The sequence below is a fragment of the Taudactylus pleione genome, unplaced genomic scaffold (assembly GCF_031769625.1).
Source record: "Taudactylus pleione unplaced genomic scaffold, aTauple2 ptg000910l, whole genome shotgun sequence".
NCBI classification, from domain to species: domain Eukaryota; kingdom Metazoa; phylum Chordata; class Amphibia; order Anura; family Myobatrachidae; genus Taudactylus; species Taudactylus pleione.
The window spans coordinates 340,214-366,424 of NW_028285311.1; the positions used below are offsets into that span (position 1 = coordinate 340,214).

The window sequence follows — 26,211 nt, forward strand, 5'->3', positions numbered from 1 at the left end:
AAAATTTACCTATTGATACCTAACACAGGGTGTAGTGTATTTAATTGAACTTAATATTTGAGACCAATGTTCATCAGAGAGTTGGCCCAAATCTGTTTCAAATTTTACCCTAAGGGGTATAAGCAATTCTGGAAATATTCTATCATTGAGAACTGCATAGATAGAAGACACCCTATACTATGGACTTAACAGGAGATGGGGAGAGTACAGGAGAAGCACAGGCAAATTGTGTATGTAAAGCATGTCGTAATTGCAAGTACCGAAAAAATGCTATATTAGGAATATTAAAGTCAATTTGTAGCTGCTGAAACGATTTGAAGTTTGCACCCTCATACACTTGACCTAGAGTCCTAACACACTTCAGGAGCCATATATTATCCGATGATAATTTAAGTAGTTCAGGATAAGACCTATTAAACCAGAGAGGGGAATCAGTATCCTTATCAGACCAGTCAAAAAGGGTATGAGCGTAACGACAAATTAACAGAGCCTGACAAAGTAAAGGGGGTAACCCAGAAGCAGACATACCAGAAAGTAAAAACAATAAAGGGGTAATGAAAGATCCCACCCGTTCAGCCAGGAAGCCCAGTAACATTGTACCAGCGGAACCAGACACCCAATCAGATAAATGATCTAACTGAGCAACTATGTGGTAGAACCGAAGATTAGGAAGAGCCAGCCCCCCAGAAGCCCTAGATCTATAAAGGGCTTTAATGGATATTCTAGCAGACCCATGACCCCGTATAAAAGAGGAGAGTATACTATCAATAGCAGAAAACACCCTCTTGGGAACATAAACTGGGGAATGTTGCAGGTTATATAGATACTTGGGTTGAATAGACATTTTAAACAGATTTATTGGTCCTAGAACCGACAAAGGCAATTTTTTCCAAACATGGACCTTCGCTTTAAAATGAGCTGTTATAGGATCAATATTTTGCGACATATAGTCCGAAGCCAGTGGCATAATCCACACACCCAGATATTTAAATCTTATGGTCCACTGCAAGGGGCAAGACAACTGCTCTCGTTCCGGGATACGGCCTGACATGGGGAATAAACTAGACTTATCCCAATTAATAAGTAGTCCTGAAAAAACACCCATCATGATAATAATACCCAACACCGACTCCAATGAAAATAAATTCCTATAACTATATCCAGCAGCAAACTCCCTCAAAAATAATTAGAACTGGTCCCCTGGTGGAACAATCATTTATAAATCTTACATCAAAAACAGAGGATGTAAACTGATTTAAGGTACTATACATTATATGCAATACAGTACTATATAGAGCAACATACTATAGTGATCAAACACAAAATATACCCAATAAAATAGCAAATAGTAAAAACAAAAGAAATTGCAAAAATTGCTATAGAGACCTGTATCAGTGTAAAGGGCAAATGCCTAAATTGAAGGATTCAAATAATTTGAGGCAGAAAAATTTCAACTAGGAGCACGGGGCTGCCTTTCCAACCAAACCTCCGCATCATGGTAGTAGCAAAAAAATGCAATCTCGCAATCTTGCAGGATATAAAATGGAATACTGGATGTTACTGTCCCGAAGTTTGCGTTTGACTTGCAAGAACTGCGATCGATTCTTCTGCACCTCCAATGCGAAATCAGGGAACATTGAAACAGAATGGTTCTCATACTGCAGCGGACCCTTGGCACGGGCCAAACGAAGAACAGTGCCCCGATCTTTAAAGTGTAACAGATGAGCAATGAAGGTTCTAGCAGGAGCTCCAGGTGGAGCAGGTCTAGAGGGGAGCCTATGGACATGCTCCACAGCAAATTGGGGACCAAAGACTTCCCAAGTAAATAGATGAATTAGCCAGTCCTCAAGAAATTTCTCAGGGGTAAAGCCTTCCGACTGCTCAGGAAGCCCAACAAGACAGATATTGTTGTGTCTAAGCTGACCCTCAACATCAGACAGTTTAGCTTGAGTGGACACCACCTGAGAAGACAAATCTTCAACCTTATGCTTTAAAGGAGAGGTGACATATTCCAAGTCCGAAATGCGGTGCTCTGCTTCACCCACTCTATCCCTTATTTTTTGGAAATCCTGGTGAAGCAAGGACACATCAACTTGAACTTGACCAATTTTATCAGTGACTCTTTGTTCAGAGGTGGAGATGGCCTGTAAAATTTGTTGTGTAGAATGAGATGCACCACTATGATCAGCATCACCCTCAAGAGGCGGAGGGGGGGGCGGCCGCAACTTGATTAGATGATAGAGGTACCTGAGATGTTCTTGCATACTTCTCCAGTCTGCCAGCAGCCCCAGTGGTATTGCCAGTTTTACCCATGTTGGTACAAATAATATGAGGACACTCCACACGTAATATAGTGCAATAGAAGCACTATGAGAACCAGCAATTTACAGATAAACACTTAGTGCCAACAGGCTGCAGCACAGCTAATAGGAATTCAATATGTCCCACTTTACAGGATCCAGCAGGTGAACCCAATCAGAGCAGTATTGTATAGGTCACCGACAATAAGGAGCACTGCAGGCAAGCAGCTTCATCCAGAGAGCAGTACAGGTTATGCAGATACACTCCTATAATGTAGGCAACAGGAGAAGTGTAATGGAGGAGCGTAGCACGGGAGGCTCCAGGATCTAAGATGGCGGCTGCAAGGTGACTCACCACACCAGAGACCCAGCAGAGGAGCGTTAGTGGGGAACAGACACCCAGCGCCAATGATTGCAGAGTGGAGCGCCGCGGAAGGACCACAACAGCAGCAGGAGGAGGCAAAGTTCAGCCGCAAGGCAGCATCTCACAGTGGTCAGGAGCGCTCACTGACAGGAGAGCAGACACCGCTACAGTCTCAGGATGCTCCGTCGCAGATTCGCCCACTGCGAGGCACCGGAGACCCCCACACGACACACCAGAGACCTCAGGAGACATACCCGCACCAGCAGGTAAGATAGATCACCAGGGAAACAAGATAAAATCATGAGAAATCATGGGAGCCGCAGAAAAACGCTGTCACTCCATGCAAAACCAAGCCACGCCCTCTGTACCCAATTATGTTATTCCCTAAGGACTATTTGAATGTGAACCTATAAATTGTACTGCAGTGACCTTTGGAAGTCAGTGCATTGAGAACTGAAGGTTTGTGTTGGTGCCAGCCGCACATGCGCAGTGTAAGGGGCGGTACTCTATTTGTATTTCTTTGTGCAAATAAATCTTTTGGACTTTGGAACTCCAACTAAGCTGAGCGGCCTTCCCTTTATTAAAGTAAAATAATTGTGAACAATGGGGGCTGTTATTGACCAAGCCAGCGTGCCTCTAGTGGTCTTACACGGTATCTGCCTGGTGATAGTAACAGATGTTCTAACTGAGGGCCTGATTCAGCAAGGAATGCTACAGAGAAATTGCATGCACCCAGCCACTGCGATAATATGCTAATGAACGCATCCCTGGGTGCAACTAGACCTCTGGCCGCATGGTCTTAATTATACATGCTCCCGTAATGGCACTCAAATGCACAGACACCTTGCATTTCTGACCACTGGCCAAATGGCACTTCCTGTCAGTCACGTTCAGGAGGGAATGCGTACACACTGCAAACTCCCTTACTGGACCGCAGTGACTGGTTCGCACACGGGTAGTGCGATGCATGAGCAAAAATACAAATTCCTCAGTTGCATAGACTGCATGTGTGTATTTCATGAGCACACATTTCTGTGAATTAGCAGCTCCACCATTTTGTGAGTGACAGCAATCTCATTCTGTGAGTGCTGAATCTGCCGTTAACCACAGGGTGTGATGGCATACCTAATCTGTATTGCACAAGGAACACGTCCATTAAGGCGTCAGCCTTAATGATCGCAATTTCATTGCTTTTTGAAGTTTGAGTGGCAGAAAATCAATAGGTTTTGTGAATTTTCAGATCATGTCCAAGCAACCTTAATGGAACATATGAAACCATAAGGTTTTTTGTCTATGGAATATATATATATATATATATATACAGTATATATATATATACACACAGTATATATATATATATATATATAATTCAGGGAACTACCTCACCGCTTGACCCCTAACATACAGGCAGTTAGTCTGAAAATATAACAGCTTTGTTGAGTCCTCCCTGCCTCCTGTAGGTATGGACACTGGCCTCCAGGCACACTTAAGGTGCCTACACAATTGGCGATGTGCTCACGATCCGACATTGTGTATGATTTCCCATGAACTCTCCCCAGGAGCTCCCCGGCAGTCGTGGGCACGATTTGGTGTAAAAAGCCACCAATTGGATACACGATCGCGCATCATGTGCGATGTCCAAATCGTGAAATCGTACACGATAAATCATGAGCTTACCAAACAACACACGAGGATCTTCACGATTGGTTGAAAATTTTTAAAATGGGTGGGGCTAGCTAGGGGGTATAAAAAGCAGGCACCATTTTAACTCTGTGCACATTCTGCTCTGGTACTAGTGAGGCTAGGTGTATACCTGCTGAGCCCTGTACATTGCTACTGTGCTCTGCTCTGTATTTGGCTTACCTTTGCAAAGTGTGTTCTACCTGCAAGTGTGTGCTACCTGCATTCTATCCTGTTCCTGAATTTTGTGCTGATGGATCCCTATTGGTATAGAGTGTTGGTCGCCTATGCTGGGGTCAAGGTGATGAAGGAAAGGACCACTCAAAAAGGAGAACATGCTGAACCAAGGAGTGGCTGCTGCAAAGGGATACTCGCTCTCACATGCCCCTGCTGATGGAGATCAAAGCGAACACGGACTACCGCATCTACCTGTGCATGGATGATGACACCTTCCAGGAGTTGCTGAGTATGGTGACCCCCCACATCGGAAGGCAGGACACAAGACTGCGGAGGACAATCCCTGCTGAAGAGAAACTGGTGGCTACCCTGAGGTACCTGGCTACAAGAAGGTCACTGGAAGACCTGAAGTTTGGGCCCCTCATCTCCCCTGAGTCCTTGGGCATCATCATCCCGGAGACCTGCAAGGCTATTGTTAAAGTGCTGCTGTACCAGTATTGTAAGGTAAGAAAAAAAAAAAAGTACACATTTGTTTCTTATGATAGAACAAAAGAATCTTTTTTTTTTTTCACTCTTTAAATACCAATATTGTCAGCCAATAAGGCTGCACCAACAACACTGTACCAATAACACTGCGCCAACAACACTGTGCCAACAACACTGCACAGTAATACATAAGATTTTTGGGGGGTTTTATATATAAATTTTAAAGCATGCATATAAAATGCAGAAATCAGCATTATCACCAAATGTTATCAGTCCCAATAGCCAGGCTGCTGTATGGTATATGGTTGGTCAGATGCCAGATTGAACAGACCAATACACACATGGCACAAGTACAAATTGTGGCCACGGCTTCCAGCAATCTGTACTTGCTCCATGCGTGTAGTGACCTTGTCCAATCAGCGTCATCACCACCGTAGAGCATACAGTAGCTATTGGGAGTGATAACATTTGGTGATAGTACAGGCAACAATAATACAAAAAATACATCTTCAAAAAATGGGGCAAATCATCTTCTGCCTCCAGCATAGCAGTGTAAATAGCCTGGCTTGTGGATGGGGTACTGGGTGGGAGAGTAGCCTCCAACTGGGCTGGGGGGGCCCAGAGAGGTGGATTGGGCAGGTGAGCACATAAGAGGGTCTGCTATATATGTAGAAATATGCAGATTAGAAGTTAGAGGCCTAATCAGCAGCTCATAGACCAGCCGCTGGAACTCCCTTTGTCTTTGTCCTATCATTTGGCGCATTGCGCTATTTATATGTGACGTAAAGTCATCAATATGGTCTGGTTTTCTTTGGAGGATTCATTACGCCTGCTGCAGGAATATGTCCTCTGGCTCGGTGGGTTGCTGTTGCTGCTGCTTTTTCCCCTGCCATTTTTTTTTCTTTGGGGAGGTGCGGAAGATGTTGGGGGGGGGGTTCAATGGTCCGTGGGCATGGGGATGATGTATCCACCTTGCTGTCCCTGATCAGATTGATGTCAGGAGTTGTGGACAAATCAGGGTCTTGGGTGGGAGTCTGTATAGGAAAAAATTTAGAAAAAATATTATGGTTATGTTTTAACTCATTTTTTACTATTTTCCAAACACCATGTATAAGTCAAAGAGCATCGCTGAAGAGTTTCTCTATCACAGCTCTTACCTGTGCACTTATCAGACCACCCTCATTATACATCCCCTGACTTTCTGTCACCAGAAATCCTCAGGCAGTGACAGGAGGAAGCCGGCAGTGATCGGTCAGTGACTGACCTGTTACCAGGTTACTTCTTCTAGTCTGTAAGAGCTGCACAATGGTGAGAGCGGGGGATGGAGGAGCTTCTCTATCACAGCTCTTACCTGTGCACTTATCAGACCACCCTCATTATACATCCCCTGACTTTCTGTCACCAGAAATCCTCAGGCAGTGACAGGAGGAAGCCGGCAGTGATCGGTCAGTGACTGACCTGTTACCAGGTTACTTCTTCTAGTCTGTAAGAGCTGCACAATGGTGAGAGCAGGGGATGGAGGACCTTCTCTATCACAGCTCTTACCTGTACACTAATAAGACATATGCTGAGAAATGGATGATGATAAAGTCACTCACTAACCAATAATCTCCTGTGTCTTCCTCTTAGTGTGTGAGAAGTAGAGCAGGTTGGCAGTTGCTTATCAAAGATATTTATATTTAATAAGGTACTTTACAATAGAATTACAATATCCTTTCAGTCAGATGCGATAGTAATATAACATTTATTATATAGAACAATGTATGCAGTGATGAAAGGTGTCAGTAGATTAGTTACACTGTATGCAGTGATGAAATGTGTCAGTAAGATTAGTTACAATGTATGCAGTGATGAAAGGTGTCAGTAAGATTAGTTACAATGTATGCAGTGATGAAAGGTGTCAGTAGATTAGTTACAATGTATGCAGTGATGAAAGGTGTCAGTAGATTAGTTACAATGTATGCAGTGATGAAAGGTGTCAGTAAGATTAGTTACAATGTATGCAGTGATGAAAGGTGTCAGTAGATTAGTTACAATGTATGCAGTGATGAAAGGTGTCAGTAAGATTAGTTACAATGTATGCAGTGATGAAAGGTGTCAGTAGATTAGTTACAATGTATGCAGTGATGAAAGGTGTCAGTAGATTAGTTACAATGTATGCAGTGATGAAAGGTGTCAGTAAGATTAGTTACAATGTATGCAGTGATGAAAGGTGTCAGTAAGATTAGTTACAATGTATGCAGTGATGAAAGGTGTCAGTAGATTAGTTACAATGTATGCAGTGATGAAAGGTGTCAGTAAGATTAGTTACAATGTATGCAGTGATGAAAGGTGTCAGTAAGATTAGTTACAATGTATGCAGTGATGAAAGGTGTCAGTAAGATTAGTTACAATGTATGCAGTGATGAAAGGTGTCAGTAGATTAGTTACAATGTATGCAGTGATGAAAGGTGTCAGTAGATTAGTTACAATGTATGCAGTGATGAAAGGTGTCAGTAAGATTAGTTACAATGTATGCAGTGATGAAAGGTGTCAGTAGATTAGTTACAATGTATGCAGTGATGAAAGGTGTCAGTAAGATTAGTTACAATGTATGCAGTGATGAAAGGTGTCAGTAGATTAGTTACAATGTATGCAGTGATGAAAGGTGTCAGTAGATTAGTTACAATGTATGCAGTGATGAAAGGTGTCAATAGATTAGTTACTATGTATGCAGTTATGAAAGGTGTCAGTAAGATTATTTACAATGTATGCAGTGATGAAAGGTGTCAGTAAGATTAGTTACAATGTATGCAGTAATGAGAGGTGTCAGTAAGATTAGTTACAATATATGCAGTGATGAAAAGTGTCAGTAAGATTAGTTACAATGTATGCAGTAATGAGAGGTGTCAGTAAGATTAGTTACAATGTATGCAGTGATGAAAGGTGTCAGTAAGATTAGTTACAATGTATGCAGTGATGAAAGGGGTCAGTAAGATTAGTTACAATGTATGCAGTGATGAGAGGTGTCAGTAAGGTTAGTTACAATGTATGCAGTGATGAAATGTGTCAGTAAGATTAGTTACAATGTATGCAGTGATTAAAGGTGTCAGTAAGGTTAGTTACAATGCATGCAGTGATGAAAGGTGTCAGTAAGGTTAGTTACAATGTATGCAGTGATGAAAGGTGTCAGTAAGATTAGTTACAATGTATGCAGTGATGAAAGGGGTCAGTAAGATTAGTTACAATGTATGCAGTGATGAGAGGTGTCAGTAAGGTTAGTTACAATGTATGCAGTGATGAAATGTGTCAGTAAGATTAGTTACAATGTATGCAGTGATTAAAGGTGTCAGTAAGGTTAGTTACAATGCATGCAGTGATGAAAGGTGTCAGTAAGGTTAGTCACAATGTATGCAGTGATGAAAGGTGTCAGTAAGATTAGTTACAATGTATGCAGTGATGAAAGGTGTCAGTAAGATTAGTTACAATGTATGCAGTGATGAAAGGTGTCAGTAAGGTTAGTTACAATGTATGCAGTGATGAAAGGTGTCAGTAAGGTTAGTTACAATGTATGCAGTGATGAAAGGTGTCAGTAAGATTAGTTACAATGTATGCAGTAATGAAAGGTGTCAGTAAGATTAGTTACAATGTATGCAGTGATGAAAGGTGTCAGTAGATTAGTTACAATGCATGCAGTGATGAAAGGTGTCAGTAGATTAGTTACAATGTATGCAGTGATGAAAGGTGTCAGTAAGATTAGTTACAATGTATGCAGTAATGAAAGGTGTCAGTAAGATTAGTTACAATGTATGCAGTGATGAAAGGTGGCAGTAGATTAGTTACAATGCATGCAGTGATGAAAGGTGTCAGTAGATTAGTTACAATGCATGCATGGTACATTGCCAGCCAAAATCATTCTAAGGACAATTTGTTATTATCCAGTCTTTCTGATATCTCTATATGAGACTAATATAAACTGTCTTCTCATTGGTTTGGCCTGATAATTGTGGCACCTATTAGGCATCTAATGACATAGTACACACTGCGCTAAGTCTAGAAATATAGCAAGAAGTGGCTAGTAACTTACCATGTATAATATAGTGTCTGATGAGGGCCGTGGCCTAGCTAGCAATGGATGCAGTCGGTTGTCCCCTGAGCTCCTGCCTAGCCTGACGATAACAAGCTTTCTCTGCAGCTACTCTGGGATATCAGCACCCCCCAGATACTTACACCCTACACCTTACACTGGCATTCACGGTTGCGGAGCCAGGGAGTACTCTAGGCATTCCTGCAGGTTGCAGTCTGCTGCCCCCTCCTGATCCAGGGACCAGATTTGTGCAGGCAGCCACAGCAGACCTCCAGGGGCACATGATCGGGGCCACCTGAACTGCAGCAGCTCGATGGAGCCCTCATTGTAGATCCCCCAGGTGGCATCCTGACTGTGGGAACCTTGCTGGCTTTACAGCCCCCACTACCTCGCCAGAGCCTGTGTTCATTACCCCAGGGCCTGAAGAGATGCTGTCCGACTAGATCTTCCACCTTGCGGTGGCCATCTTAACCCTCCCTCCTACCATTTTCTGCAGCCATCTACTGCAAAGCCAGGTGGTCACCAGCGGCACCTTGGTTACTGGCTGGACCATGGGTGGCGCCCCCACCTGTGTGACAGCTTGGAGTGCCTGGTGGTGGAACCGGAGGGTGGTGAGTCCCTGCGGGTAGACTCCATTTTATCTCCCCATATACTTTCATCTCCATCTGCTGCATTACTCTCCCATACCTTCCATTGTTTTGGTTGTGGGATTGGTAGGATTAAGTTCTGTTGAGCCCCTCTACCACTATTTTTGTGGGTGACCTGCATATTTATCAGTATATATCTTAATCCACATATTTAATAATTCATGCCTGATATTTTTACAATCGCTCTGCAAACTATGTACTATATCTGATACTTTGGCACCCCCTTGTGGTTATTGATGATAGCTTCACCATGATTAGCTTAATTTTCATATATATCTGGTCCTGATTTGTGCGTGTTACTGTGAGGCTATAGCAGTAGACTGTTTCCTTCCAACTGGCTCTTACCTTCTGCCACAGTTCTCACCTGATCTCTGCCAGAACTACAGTTGTGAAGATTTATTTCCTTTTTTTTATATTTAACACTGTTTGCAGGTTTTTTTATAAGTGATCTTGCATCTGTTATTTGATATCTCCTGGCCTCTGATAATCCTTTTATGGTGCTCGAGGCTCTGTGTGTTGAGCTGAGGACGCACAACTAATAACGCCATTCAACCTGCCTGGATCACTATTGTAGAATCCTGTCTTTTCCTTGATATCTGTGTCTATTGTTTTCTCTATACCTACTATCTCACCATGTCATGGAATAAATATCCTCCACCAGCTTCTGCGAATTTCGGACCTAAATTCAAGAGCTCACAGAATCAAGCATTGCACCCAAAATCCCCCTCCTCCTCATGCTCGTCAGATATGGGCATTGACCCCCAAAGTGATGACGAGTTTGCTGGAAGTTTTTCAATCTTCTTTACAGAAAAAATTATCTACAACTGTAACGGATTTTAAATCGGAACTAACATCCTTTGGCAATAGAACGGATGCCTTGGAATCCAAGTCAGATAATTTATGTCGCTCCCAACAACGCCTTGATAAAGAACTTTCCGGACTTCATGATGAAGTTGAAGCTCTCAAGGAAAGACGGGAGGGCCAAGAGAATCTGCCTTGTTGTATCAATTACGCATTCGTAATATAGCAGAGCCGGTCCTTGGCTCCTCCCTATCATCGTTTCTGAAGGCCTTCTTGCGACATATAGTGCCAGATCTCATGGATGAGGATTGTTTATGTGATAGAGCCCACAGTTTGCTCCAATCAAAATCTTCTCCATCTCAGCCACCTAGGGATGTCATAGTCCGTCTGCACTATTTTCGGGCAAAGGAATGGATCCTGTTATCCATTCATGACTCTGCAGTGATTCCTTTCCAAGATATGCAGTTACAAGTTTTTCAGGGCTTGGCCCCCTCCACTATTCAAAAACAATTGGACCTCTAGCCGGTCACTAAGATTCTGTGACAGCATCAAATCTGGTATAGATGGGGATTCCCCTTTATGCTTTAGGTTTCAGCGAACAACTCTGTCCATAATGTCAAAACCCTCATCCAAGGTCAAGAACTACTGGCCACGCTGTGCCTACTTCCAATGCTGACCTTCACTCCGGTGACTGCCATACTACCTCCCAAGTCATAGCGCTCTATGCTCCCTTCACCAAAGTGGACCAAGATATCTCGTCATCATTCCGAGGACTGTGACCCCACTTGAATTACCTGCATTATTGTTCTTTACATGCTTCTTCTATATAGGGGTTTAATGTTGTTGTTTGATGGGAAACATAACAACTCCCCCATCTTGATCCTTTATAACCTTTGACATTATTTTGTTCATATGCTGTAAGGTTTTGATATTGTGTTTTCTTCTAACCAATGGTTATGTTTTGATATGTTATGTTTTTTCTCTTTTTACCTCCATGGTTTTCCCTAGGTTTCCTTTTCTCCTACTACCTTTTCCCCTCCATACCCTTCTCCTTTCCTTCCTCCCTGTTTTTCCCTTAGTCTCCCCTCTTCTACATCCCTTTCCCACCCTATCCTTCTCCTTACCCTCCGCCCTGTTTTTCCCTTAGTCTCCCTGTCTCCTACCTCCCTTCCTATCCCTACCCTTCTCCTTTCCCTCCTCCCTGTTTTTCCCTTAGTCTTCCCTCTCCTACCTCCCTTCCCTTCTCCTTTCCCTCCTCCCTGTTTTTCCCTTAGTCTCTCCTCTCTCCCTTCCCCTCCTTACTCTTCTGTTTTTCCCTTAGTCTCCCTTCTCCTACCTCCCTTCCCCTCCTCCCTGTTCTTCCCTTAGTCTCCCCTCTCCTACCTCCCTTCCCCTCCCTACCCTTCTCCTTTCCCTCCTCCCTGTTTTTCCCTTAGTCTCCCCTCTCCTACTTCCCTTCCCTTTTCCATTCCTTTACCCCCTTTTTTTTTCATTATGACCCAGGTATATTATTCCTGTATTTCAGGGATTGTTTGTATGTTTCAGTTATTACCAATTCTGCATGAGGGTTCAGGCAGATTCGGCCATGTTAGACAGTCCTGCCACTGCCCCAATGCTCCCTTCAATATTTGTATTCATTATTATGTGGATTATTTCTGTTGGGGTCTTGATTTGGGACCCATTTATTCAGGGTACTTACCCATATGAGTTCTATGATTTTTTATATTTTCTTTTCCACTTTTTTTGTGGCATTTCTATGTTTTCCCCTTGTATTTTTTTCTTTTTTTTTTTGTGGTTCTCTATAGACCCACTATGTGATTTCTCATATTTATTTGTGTTATGTGTGCTGCATATTCTCACATTTTTTCTCTTTCACTTAAATTGCTATCTATTAATGTGAATGGACTGAATTCTCCAAAGAAACGTACATATTGCCTTCCTGCAAGAGATGCACCTTACAGGTATGCATTCCCAGCCCCGATGTAGGTGGTTTTCTCTGACCTTCTTTGCTCTAGCAACTTGTAAAAAAACAAGGGATTGCCATTTTAATCTATCGTAAGCTTCCATTAGTTCACACCAAAACTGTAATAGACCCAGAGGGACATTTCCTCGTGGTGATTGGCACCCTTCACGCTGAGACCCTCACCTTAGTTTCAGTTTATGCTCCCAACCAAGATCATCCCCAATTTGTTTATTCTTTATTTTGGCATATTGGTAGAGAGGCGCAGGGACGCATAATTATGGGTGGGGATTTGAATGCTATTATTGACCCTTTGTAGATAAAACTAATCCCCCTGCCCGCACTTCGGGAACATCACTCCCCAGGGCATTCCGTACTCTCATTTCTTCCCTTAAACATTATGGTCTCTGCTACTCCTGGCATTTTAAATATCTTCAGTCTAATGATTATACCCATTTCTCGGCTCCACATCAGCATTACTCAAGATTTGATATGATCCATGTCTCCTCCTCTATTACTCGCTTGGTTTTAGATGCAGGCATTACCCCACTCTCCTGGACAGACCATGCAGCTGTTTGTATTCTTTTAGATATATATTGTTCTGCTCTTAGATAATGCAATTGGTGCTTAGATTATTCCCTTCTACAGCACCCCTCTGCTTTACAAGAAATTAAGTTAGCAACAGTCCATTATTTCAAGAATTCCTCTCCTGGCATTTCCTCCAGGATCCTCTGGGAAGCCCATAAGGCTACTATACGAGGTCTTCTCATTGCTAAAACCTCAGCTGTTAGGAAAGCAGCAACACAGATGATTCAACTCCTGGAGTCACAAATATCCACATTACTGGCTCAACACAAACTATCCCCTAGCACCTCAGTACATTCCCAAAAAGAGAATCTGAGGTCAACTAAATACCCTCTTGTCTCACCGCTCCGCACTTACTTTACAGAAGCTTCGTCAGTGCTTTTTTACGATAAGGTTGATGAAACAGATTCTTTATTAGCGAATAAGGTACTCATAGGCAAGCGTTAGGTGCGATAGTCAAATTGTATTCACTTGGTTCTTTCACCTATGACCCTGAAATAATGGCTGAGGAATTTCAGACCTTTTATAGTTCTCTTTATAATTTTACGGATTCTTCCCTTTCCTCCTCCTGTTGGGACTGAGGAAGTCACTCATATCTTTCATCCACCTCTCTACCTAGCCTATCGGACTCTCAGCTGATTATACTCAATGAGCGTATTTCACATAAAGAGACAATAGTTGCTATAAAATCAATGCGAATCTTTGTCACCCCAGGTCCTGACGGGTAATTATTTGCAAAAGAACTTGCTCCACACCTTACTTACACCTTATTTAATGACATCATGTAGTGCGCCTCCTCTGCTCTTAAAACAACCTGGGCCAGTATTGTGATCCCAAAGCCTGATAAAGATCCGAAACAATGTATTAACTATAGGCCAATTTCGTTATTGAATGTTGACCTGAAAATGTATGCTAAAATCTTAGCCAATCGCTTGGCCCCTTTATTTTCATACCTGCTATATCCTGATCAGGTCGGGTTTATACCAGGGTACCAGGCATTGAACAACACTAGAAGGACTATTGACTTGATTCACTCTATTCATAAACAGAAACGTCCCTCTTATTTTAGTGCTTGGTGTGGAGAAGGCCTTCAGTCGCATTTCCTGACCCTTTGTTTATGCAGTTCTTGATAAAATGGGCTTCTCTGGTAAATTCTTGGACGGCGTCCTGGTGCTTTATCGCTCACCATCGTCGCGGGTCTCAGTTAATAACGCTCCTCTAACTTTAGGATTGCTAATGGTACCAGGCAGGGTTGTCCTCTCTCACTTGCGATGGAACCTCTGGCGGCAAGGATCTGATGTAATAAGACTATCGTGGTATAAGTACAGGCCCTTCAGAACATAAAATGGCGTTATATGCTGATGATGTTTTCATTTCCCTCACTGAACCAGCCCAATCTCTTAAATCACTCCTTTCTGAAATACAGCAGTACTCTCAGCACATACTTTAGAAACCCTGCTGCCATGCACCTGGCATAACAAGAAAATCAAATATCTAAGTGTTTTTCTAACTCACCATCATCACCAGCTATACCAGGCTAATTTTCCTCGCCTTTAGACAGTATCAAATCTGATCTCCATGAGTGGTCCAGCTACTTCATCTCATGGATAGGCAGAATACAGTCAGGTAAGATGAGCGTTCTTTCTCGGCTCCTGTATCTTTTCCAGACTCTTCTGATATATATTCCTCTGTATGTTTTTACATTTCTTCAACATCAAACTTTTCACTTATATGGAACCATGAATGCCCACGGATTAGACTTAAATTACTTCAGCTTCCTTCTAGGGATTGAGGTTTGGGTATACTTGACCAGGAAATATTACTATGCAGCTCTCTCATTGTGTGCAGTGGTGTAATACTGATGCGAGGAAGGTCTGGGTGGACATTGAGGCTGAGGAGCTGGCACTGGCCACTGAATCTTCCCTGCTGTGGCTTCGCAGGATTCGACGCCCATGGACAGTAATCTCCCTTCCTGTAGTTTCCTGTTTGGTTAGCTGTTTGGGATTTAGACCCTCATTCAGAGCCACTCGCTAGCGGCAGTACGCTCGTTCCGAGCGATGTTCGCACATCTGCCCATGCGTACGGATCGTTATACGCATGCGCGAACCAGTCAGTGCGGACGAAATTCATGTGCTCGCAATATAGCGAATGCCTGCTATTTTGAGTGACAGAATGAGGCGTATGTGGGTGGTAACAGGGGAAGGTGCTTGAAAATGGGGAGTGGAGATCCGAACGCAGGCGTGCTTAAAGGTCAAAACGGGCGTTTTATGGGTGTGCATAATTAATACAGCAGCATCATTGACCACGTCACTGGGTTATTTTATAGCCAGAACTGCTCGCAAGATTGTGGTAGCAAAAACCAACCACAAGAATAGCGAGCAGTTCATACGCTGGTCGATGTACTCGATTAATCTAATAAATAGCGGACATGACGTATGGTGCGAGCGGCCAGGGGGCGTTTCGAACAAATAAACGAGCGTATGTTTTGCTCGCTCGTTCAGACTTAGAGGTGTGAACAGACTGCAATTTGCGAACGGATCATTTGAATAGCCACCCCTTGTTTTTGAACGAACGACCGCAAATAGCGAACGGCTCTGAATCAGGCCCTTAGTCAATAAATGCTTTCAACTAGACCCAAGTCCGTCTCATTTGATACCTTTATTTCATAATCCTGCATTCCCCCCTGGTTTGTGTAAATCCTCCTTTACCACCTGGCTATCAGGAAATATTTGTTATTTAAATTATATTACCACGGATGCTAATTTTCCAAAATTTTCTGTACTTCAAAAAAAAGCGGCGATTCCCTCCAAATATTTCTTATGCTTTCTGCAAATTAGGCACTTTCATTCTAAAATGAGTCCTACTCTGACGATCAGTCCTATTTTGAGTCTATTTGTTGGAAACACTCCTCTACCAGAGGTCTAATCTCCAATATTTATGCTTTATTAGATGAAGAAGGCCCTAACCGGGACTCTCATGAATTAGCACAAGACTTAGACCTTGGACATACTATGGATAGTGGAGACTGGACGAAAATCTGGGACTATGCCGCATCTAGTTCTATCTGTGTCAAGATTAAGGAAAATATTTATAAATTACTATATCGGTGGTATATATACCATCTCTGTTAAAAACTTTGTTTCCTGAAGGTGCTGGAGGGGTTGACAGAGCAAGGGCACCTTTTTGCATATTTGGTGGCCCTGTCCAAAACTGGCTGGTATATTGCAAGAGGTTATCAATCTCCTCTCTAACCTATATGACAGGCCTGGCCAACCTGTGGCTCTCCAGCTGTTGTGAAACTACAAGTCCTAGCATGCTTTTCCAGCTGTTCGGTGGGATGGTATGCTGGGACTTGTAGTTTCACAACAGCTGGAGAGCCACAGGTTGGCCAGGCCTGTATATGAGATTACGATTCCTCCTGACCCTAAATACTTCCTCCTACCCTTAAATCTCCCTAAACTCTCCCGATATCTAAATAAACTGCTCCGGCACATTGTCTCTGCTGTGACCTGTCAAATAGCAGAATCTCCTATGCAGGCAATCTTAACACGTGTTTGGTATGTTTATAAAGTGGAATATATGAATGCTATAATAAGTCACTCCTCAAAATCCTTTAACAAAATATGGTCCCCCTGGCTGACTTCCCAAAATGCTTCTTCTCCATTCAGTACAATATTTATTTATTTTTTTGCTATTATTTTGTTTTTGGGTTTTCTGAAGAGTGACCACCCCCTCCCCCTCTGTCTACTTTTTTTTTCTCTCTCCTTTTGTCCTTTTTTCATTTTCCTTTCTCTCCCCTTCTTCTCTAGTTTCTTTAACTACTTCCTTTTTCGGACATCTTGCCACACCGTTGGTTTGAGATTGTTGTTTTGCTTTTATATGTTTCTTAAAAATGGATCACTATATTGTGGTTTGATTTATTTTCGACGTGGTTTTATATGTGTATTAAGTATTTTTGAGTTATGTTTGTTCTATATAACTTTGATTCGCTCAATAAAAAGTGCTTAAATAAATATAGTGTCTAATGGTTTTTTACAAAAATGAGACTAAATAATATTTATACTGATCTTTTTTAACCTAAACAGCATTTTATTAACATTTCAGAAAAAGATGAGCACAAGGCTGGTCACAGGTCAAAGTATCTCATCACCTAACATTTCCAATATAACACAATATAATTCACATTTACAGCCAGATGCCATAACATGCAGAGCAATATAACACAATATAAGTCACATTACAGATGGATGCCATAACATGCAGCGCAATATAACACAATGGGCGGAATTCAATTGTATTCGCGGCCCGCATCTCCCGTCTAAAGTGACAGGAGATCGCGGGCCGCTATACAATTGTCCAAGATGTTCGCGCTGATCGCGCCCATAGAGGTCAGGTTTAGCCGCGTAAAGCAGCTAAACCCGACCAAAGTGCTGGGCGCGATCGCGAAAAGTGATGTTTGGGCGCCCAAACATGTCACTTTTCGCACATTTCAGCTCTCATCCCCCAGGGGGTGCGAGCTGAAATGTAGCGCTGGCAGCTGATCGCGCCCGACAGTAGCAAGAATAGAATAGCTCCGTCGGGCGCGATAGGGGATTAAAACAATTGAATTCCGCCCAATATGTCACATTACAGTCAGATGCCATAACATGCAGCGCAATATAACACAATATAAGTCACATTACAGCCAGATGCCATAACATGCAGAGCAATATAACACAATATGTCACATTACAGTCAGATGCCATAACATGCAGAGCAATATAACACAATATGTCACATTACAGTCAGATGCCATAACATGCAGAGCAATATAACACAATATAAGTCACATTACAGCCAGATGCCATAAGATGCAGAGCAATATAACACAATATGTCACATTACAGTCAGATGCCATAACATGCAGCACAATATAACACAATATAAGTCACATTACAGCCAGATGCCATAACATGCAGAGCAATATAACACAATATAAGTCACATTACAGCCAGATGCCATAACACGCACAGTGATATAACACAATATGTCACATTACAGCCGGATGCCATAAGATGCAGTGCAATATAACACAATATAAGTCACATTACAGTCGGATGCCATAACATAACAATAGAACAAAAGTGGATTCCACCTAAATAGGTAGATGATTAAATATCTGTAGCAACTAAGTATTATTAGCGTGACCTTTTGTCACTCCTGGTGGTGGCATCAGCCATGGTTTGTGGGGTTTGTACATCACTCAGTTTGCCTAAAGTTATACTATGTGTCTGTCAATTGCATTGTGACTGGTTCCAGGGTCAAATTATGTACATGAGGAAGAAGCTCTGGCCTGAATAATCTGGGGTTCAGGCTTTACAGTCACTTTCCTCCACCCTAATAAAGCTGGATACACACTGGGTGATATATCGGCCGTTCAAATGAGCATCCGATATGTTGCGACATTGTTCACAGATATATCGCATTGGCTGTGCAGCAGTGCAGATGGGAGATATATAAGCAGATATATCGGTGCATCTCTCTGTACGGGTGGACCACTGACCACTCATACACCTGCTGTAGGGACTGACATCGCAGCTGGGTAGGAAAATTCAAATGCCCTCCCATCTGGGGCATCAGGACGATATGTCTAGTGGCTGATCAGTAAGTGTGTATAGTTTATCTGATCGGCAGCTGTGTTGGCAGATCCGTTGGCACAATGTGTACCCAATTTGATGACTAAACTGGGAGGATGTGTACACATTACACAGACTGTACACACAATGTATTACATGGATTGTGCCAAACACAGAGCACACAGGTGTATCCCTCTGTAGGAGCAATAAGGAACCTCAGTGGTGCTGGTGTCTGATCTCCATTGTTTCCTCTTGGCACCAGCCATGCCTGTTATTACATCACACCCCCACCAGTAATGTCACACACATCCCCTTACTAGCGCCATCATAGACACTATATACATATAACAAGACTATAGCACACATCTATCCCTGAGTGATGACAGCCCATTAATGTAACAAACATAAAATATAAAGTGATACAAAAGGAAGAAGAATAACACTACAAGATATTACACTGCATTTATTACACTATCAGTACATATCATAGCGTCATCCTCTGTGCTCAGGAAAGGGAGCACGGTCTTCCTATAGACACACAAATATACACAGAGACTACACCCAGAGCGCCAGGGACACCCACATATAGGACAGTCCTTATTCCTCACACTTATGGTGTCGTGGTGATGGTGCCACTAACCGAAGAACAATTTGTGTTTGTCAGTCTCTTCATTTTTGGAAAACAAACCTATGACATCACACTGATCATTTATGACCTCACGTTGCTCTGGGCACCTGGCATCCTAGTTGTGTATCACAGGCTATTATTGCTGGCGCAGAGGAGGCTTATGGCAGGAACTTGTTTAACAGGTATATAGACCAAATGTCCCATTACAAGTCACTATGAATTTACCCCAAGTCCCTTAAGCACGGTCCATGTTCTTCTGCATTCTTTTATGTTGTTTTGGGGAATACAATTCCAAAGTGACTATACACACTAACGTGACATTGAGTGGATATTACCTTGTGAGATGGAAAGTAACAGGACCTAGACAATACAAAGTGATCAGTAGCACAAACCATGCCAGCTCAGCCCTTTATATAACAAAAATAAATGTGAGAAGAGGAGATTGAAGAACCCATCTTTGGAAAAAAATATTATGCACGAGATTCGCTCTTTAGATAAAATATTTCCCTCTCAAAGTTTCCCAATTAAATGTGTGTGAATATTATCCCACAAGATCTGACTTATGTAATTTCTCTCAATCAGAGCATGAAAATGGTTTCTCACCTCTATGAGTTTTCTGATGTGTAACAAGAGATGATTTCTGTGTAAAACATTTCCCACACTCAGAGCATGGAAATGGCTTCTCACCTGTGTGACTTCTCTGATGTGTAACAAGATGTGATTTCTCTGTGAAACATCTCCCACACTCAGGACATAGAAATGGTTTCTCACCGGTATGAATTCTATGATGTTTAACAAGATCTGATTTTAGTGTAAAACATCTCCCACACTCAGAGCATGGAAATGGTTTCTCACCTGTGTGACTTCGCTGATGTGTAACAAGATATGATTTCTGTGTAAAACATTTCTCACACTCAGAACATGAAAATGGCCTCTCACCTGTGTGAGTTCTCTCGTGTACATGAAGAGCCGATTTGTTTCTAAAACATTTGTCACACTCACAGCATGGAAATGGCTTCTCACCTGTGTGAGTTCTCTCATGTATAACAAGATGTGATTTCTGTGTAAAACATTTTCCACACTCAGGACATGAAAATGGCCTCTTACCTGTGTGAGTTCTCTCGTGTACATGAAGAGCCGATTTGTTTCTAAAACATTTGTCACACTCAGAACATGGAAATGGCTTCTCACCTGTGTGAGTTCTCTCATGTATAACAAGATGGGATTTGTTTCTAAAACCTTTCCCACACTCAGGACATGAAAATGGCTTCAAATGTATATTAGCTGGCTGATGGGCAATAAGCTTTGTTCTCTTTGTAGAACATGTGGCATCTATATTATTAGGAAATATATTATCTGCTCTAAGAGCTGTAATAGATGTACTGATATCTGAGTTATCAGGAGAACATGACACATCAGAAGGGTGAGATGATATATCTGTACTGTGGAGAACTTGAGAATCTCGTCTGATGTCATCTTTTATTGCAGAATCTGGAGATATAATTAGATGGTCCTGTGATATATTCCATCTGTTGCATCCATCTGTTGGGAATATAATAAATGTACAGTAATATGAATGTGTTAACAAAATAAGATAGAAAAATATTTTAAAACGTTCAAAGGTACAATTTGAAACTGACATTTTAAACTGTGCGATATAAATACATATACACACACCATATATATATATATATATATATATATATATATATATATATATTGTAAGGTACATATTTGTTTAAAAATATAAAGTGCATGTGCCGGAGGTGAATAAAATACTTCTGCCTCCAGATGTGCACTGTCCATGAGATGTAATGAAAGAGAAGCTGTAACTGTTAATGTTTACCACACTTGTGTAATAGTCACATTACCACGCCTGTCTAATAGTCACATTACCACACTTGTGTAATAGTCAAATTACCACGCCTGTGTAATAGTCACATTACCACACTTGTGTAATAGTCAAATTACCACGCCTGAGTAATAGTCACATTACCACGCCTGTGTAATAGTCACATTACCACGCCTGTGTAATAGTCACATTAAGGTTCTGCATTTTCTCTGCACATTTATAGAATTAGTTTTCTTTCTGGGTCTGCATGAGACTCACAGTATTGAAGAACTGGGCCCTGGATTTATTAGTGTTGTAGTAACAGTACTTAAGTGATTGCTAAATTGGGAAAATTGTATTGATAATATGTTGATTTTAATGTTGCATTATAGTGTGCTATTGTAGGTTAAGGCTTCATATCCTCTAAACAAATGCACTAATAAACTTAGTACATATAATATCTTGTGCTAATGAAAGTCCCTTTATGTTAGGACACACCCAGGTATCTACATAAACTCCTAGAGTCTAGCTAGAGAGGTCATCCCTTATAGCAACCACATTTCCCGTCAGTGATCGTGGTGAGCAAAAAAAATTAGTGGGTCCTTGGGACCCCTCTCTCTTTAAAAAATTGGGGTCCTATTCCCCTTTTTCTGGGTTCCATCCCATATTATGGTACAATGCTGGGAGAAGATAGCAGTTGGGGTAGAGGGGGTTAAGGGTAAGCAGTAGTTGGGGTAGAGCTGGAGATAGAGGCAAAGAGAAGTGGGGGGTAAGGGCAGGCAGTGCTGGGGACAGGGAGGAGGTAAGTGCAGACAGCAGTTGGGAAAGTGCTGGGGGCAAGGATGGAGCTAGGGGCAAACAGTGCTAGGGGTAGGGAGGTAAGGGTAGAAATCAGCTGGTGCAGCATTGGAGCAAGGAGGTGGTTAGGGGCAGACAGTACTGGAGACAGTGCTGTGTGGGTAGGGAGGAGGTAGATAGCAGCTAGGGCAGTACTGGGATGCAAGGATTACATTAGGGACAGGCAATAATGGGGGTACGGAGGGGCATGGGTGGATAGCAGCAGGGCAGGACTGGGGGGCAAGGATGAGGTTAGGAGTAGGGAAGGGGTAAGGGTAGATAGCTGGGGCAGTACTGGGGGGAGGGCGTATGGATAGATAGTAGCTGGGGCAAGAAGGTTCTTAGGGACAGGCAGTACTAGGGGTATGCTCTAAGGCACTGCAGGCACAGGGGACACACATCTACACATTCCTACCATACAGGATCACAGCCATAAGCCTAACCGTCTTTCCGGGCACAGATGCAAGGCAGGGGAGTGTAATCAGGCATGAGGTGTCACGGTGGTTCGCTGCCCATACACAAAGCCCACATCATTGAGCAGTGACAGAGAGCAGCGCTTACCTTTGCTGCGGAGGAGGGTGGCTGCACAGCACTGGGTGAGTCAGGTCAGTCACTGCAGCATAGGTACATGCTGCTGGCGCTGGCTACCGGGGTCAGCGGTCCCTGTAGAGGATGCAGCAGTACCACTGGATACTGACCTGAGCTGAAGGAAAGAGACCAGCAGATCGATGCGCTGCTCTGGTGGGCTCAGAGAAGGGGAGGAAGACACTGCAGGCTGCGATTGGCTGAAGAGACAAAGCCAGTGATTGGCTGGGGAAACAGGTAACGAGTGATTGGCTAGAGGTGCTGCTGCTTCTTCCTGGGAGTGGGCGGAGCCTGGCAGCCCTGGTGTCTGGCTGGTCGGAGCTGCCTGGAGATTGGGTGAGGGGCGGGGACTAGATGAGGAAACTCCGCCGGCGGCTATTGGTTGTGAAGATGCCGCCGGCGACAATTAGCTGCACACAGCGCGTCCTAGGGGACCCACTTAGTTTTAAAAGTTGGGTCCCCAACAGCCTGTAGCACGTAAAACTTTTATATAGCGCGTATTTTGCGATCCCTGTCCGTAGAGATTTATATTCTCACGGGTACTTGGATGTCCCCGGGTCTTACACTCAAGATAGTAAGAGTTAATGTTGGAAACCAGGTGGCAGCAGAGAGTAAGCTGAAGCGGGAAACAGGGTGCAATGAAACCGGAGCCAGGTGACTAGTACTGAAAACCAGGAAGCAGTAACTGAGACCAGGGTCAGCAAACATACAGAGAATGAACCAGGTACTAAGTTGGAAGGTCAGAAAATCAGGTCAGGAGGCAGGTCAGGAGCTAGGGACAGGGTGCAGGAATGTCTGGATGTTTAGGAACAAGCAGGAGGCACACAAAGGCAGGAACAGGTGCAGGAGAGTCAGGATTCCAGTAACAGGCAGGAGGTTTCAGGGAGCAGGTCAGCATCAATGGCATACAGGACACTATAACCGTCAGTGAGGTTATGTCCTCACTGCCTCTCACCTAAGCAGACACCGAATCAGCATGTCCGCTGGGACAAGCCCCATAATATGTGTAAACGCACTACAGCTGCCGGTCAGTAAAGAGAAACAGTAAGGCAACAGCCGGGACCAGAAGGCAGTGTAGCTGACGTGATGACATCATGGAGCGTCCCGGTAGCAACGACAGGAACAAGGCAGGGCTGTGTGATATACAGTACTGTGCAAAAGTTTTAAGCAGGTGTGGAAAAAAACCTGGAAAGTAAGAATGCTTTCAAAAATAGAAGTGTTAATAGTTTCTTATTTTTATCAGTCATCAAAATGCAAAGTGAATGAACAGAAAAGAAATCGAAATCAAATCGATATTTAGTGTGACCACCCTTTGCCTTCAAAACAGCATCAGTTCTTCTAGGTACACTTGCACAAAGTCAGGGATTATGTAGGATTATAGTCAGGTGAATGATTAACCAATCATACCAACAGGTGATAATGATCATCATTTTCATATGTAGGTTGAAACACAGTCATTAACTGAAAAAGAAACAGCTGTGTAGGAGGCTTAAAAGTGGGTGAGGAACAGCTTAACTCTGCTACCAAGGTGAAGTTGTGGAAGACAGTTTCATGTCACAGGTCATACATCATGGCAAGACTGAGCACAGCAACAAGACACTAGCATAAGCAAGGTCTCTTTCAGGCGAAGCAGGGGTACAATAGGGGATGATGACACCTGACGTATGAGATACACTAGAGAGTGTGAGGAGGAGACTGGTCAGATCTCTGGGCTGGTAACACACAGTGACATGATGTGAGGGGGAGAGCAGGAGTATAATAGGGGCTGATGGCTTCTGTTGTATGAGACACACCAGAGAGTGTGGGGAGGAGACTGGTCAGATCTCTGGGTTGGTAACACACAGTGACATGATGTGAGGGGGAGAGCAGGAGTATAATAGGGGCTGATGGCTCCTGATGTATGAGATACACCAGAGAGTGTGGGGAGGAGACTGGTCAGATATCTGGGCTGGTAACACACAGTGACATGACGTGAGGGGGAGAGCAGGAGTATAATAGGGGCTGATGGCTCCTGATGTATGAGACACACCAGAGAGTGTGGGGAGGAGACTGGTCAGATCTCTGGGCTGGTAATACACAGTGACATGACGTGAGGGGGAGAGCAGGAGTATAATAGGGGCGGATGGCTCCTGATGTATGAGATACACCAGAGAGTGTAGGGAGGAGACTGGTCAGATCTCTGGGCTGGTAACACACAGTGACATGATGTGAGGGGGAGAGCAGGAGTATAATAGGGGGTGATGGCTCCTCACTCCCCAACATGGCAGATAAATTTCTCTCATTAGTTTGTACTGTCAGAGGAGTGTGTAGGATAAGAGATTGTTGTTGTTACTGGACAAGGAGAATATGTGACTTTATTACTCACCTGTGCTGATATCTATAGGGATTTCCTTCTCCTTACACTGCTCATCACCTCTCACATACGTCTCTTCTCCCTCTGTATCTTCTGCCTTATTATCAGTCACATACGTCTCTTCTTCTCCCTCTATATCTTCTGCCATTATATCAGTCACATACGTCTCTTCTTCTCCCTCTATATCTTCTGCCATTATATCAGTCACATACGTCTCTTCTTCTCCCTCTGTATCTTCTGCCTTACTATCAGTCACATACGTCTCTTCTTCTCCCTCTACATCTTCTGCCATTATATCAGTCACATACGTCTCTTCTTCTCCCTCTATATCTTCTGCCATTATATCAGTCACATACGTCTCTTCTTCTCCCTCTGTATCTTCTGCCTTACTATCAGTCACATACGTCTCTTCTTCTCCCTCTATATCTACTGCCATTATATCAGTCACATACGTCTCTTTTTCTCCATCTGTATCTTCTCCCAGATCTTCAATCTAAATGACACATAAAATAATAACACCTGATTCCATGGAGAGTAAACATCACAAAATTAGTATATTAGACACACACAGATTGGGGATACCATAAATCCCAACTACCTGATGCTCCTGTGGGATTCTTCGATTCTCTTCTGTACAATCCTGTAAATAAAGAGGATGGGGACATCTCTCTGGGGTATTTCTGTTACTGGGTCCATCTGTAGGAGACACACAGTGACTGAGTAAATTGTATATGTGTGATTATCAGGTGATGTGTGTATATAGGGGGCCCCCATACCTGCCCTCCCCTATACAGTAAATAGTTTCCTCTCAGGGCCGTAACTAGAGTAGTGCGACCTGTGCCATGGCACAGGGCACCGCAGGGCAAGGGGCACTGTTTTGACCTGTCCATTTTCTGTTTATTATCATTCTCACTTGTAGCTTCCTCTTCTTTTATCCCCAGCAGCTCCTGGCCTCCCCTATCTCTTCCCTGGCCCTTACCCATGAGGCCATGGCCCTTTTTTGGGTGCATTTCTTATATCCCTATTTGAAAAATAATAGGGGGGGGGGGCGCCAAAGCTCTTTCTGGCACAGGGCACTAAAAAGTCTGGTTACGTCCTCTTACCCAGTGATGTGAGGGGCCGGTGATTCTCCATCATCACATCCTTGTACAGACCCCTGTGTTCCTCTATATACTCTCCCTCCTGCGTGGAGACATAGACAGTGACATCCTGACACCTTATAGGAACCTGACACACACAATAATACAGTCATCACCCAGACACATCCCCTGGTGTTACTGTATAATGTTCCATTCC

The 26,211-nt window shown here is 43.2% G+C and overlaps 2 protein-coding genes across 2 annotated transcripts in view; one reads left to right on the forward strand and one right to left on the reverse strand.

The window, feature by feature from the left end:
- Positions 1–26,211, forward strand: part of LOC148473808 (uncharacterized) — a 227,874-nt gene that overhangs the window by 168,487 nt on the left and 33,176 nt on the right. The window lies entirely within an intron of this gene.
- The window catches only part of LOC148473809 (uncharacterized), a 285,177-nt gene that overhangs the window by 118,170 nt on the left and 140,796 nt on the right, over positions 1–26,211 (reverse strand). The window contains exon 7 of the mRNA XM_088459415.1: positions 19,913–20,409. Coding sequence (XP_088315541.1) covers positions 19,913–20,409 — 497 coding nt within the window. The remainder of the gene's footprint in view (positions 1–19,912; positions 20,410–26,211) is intronic.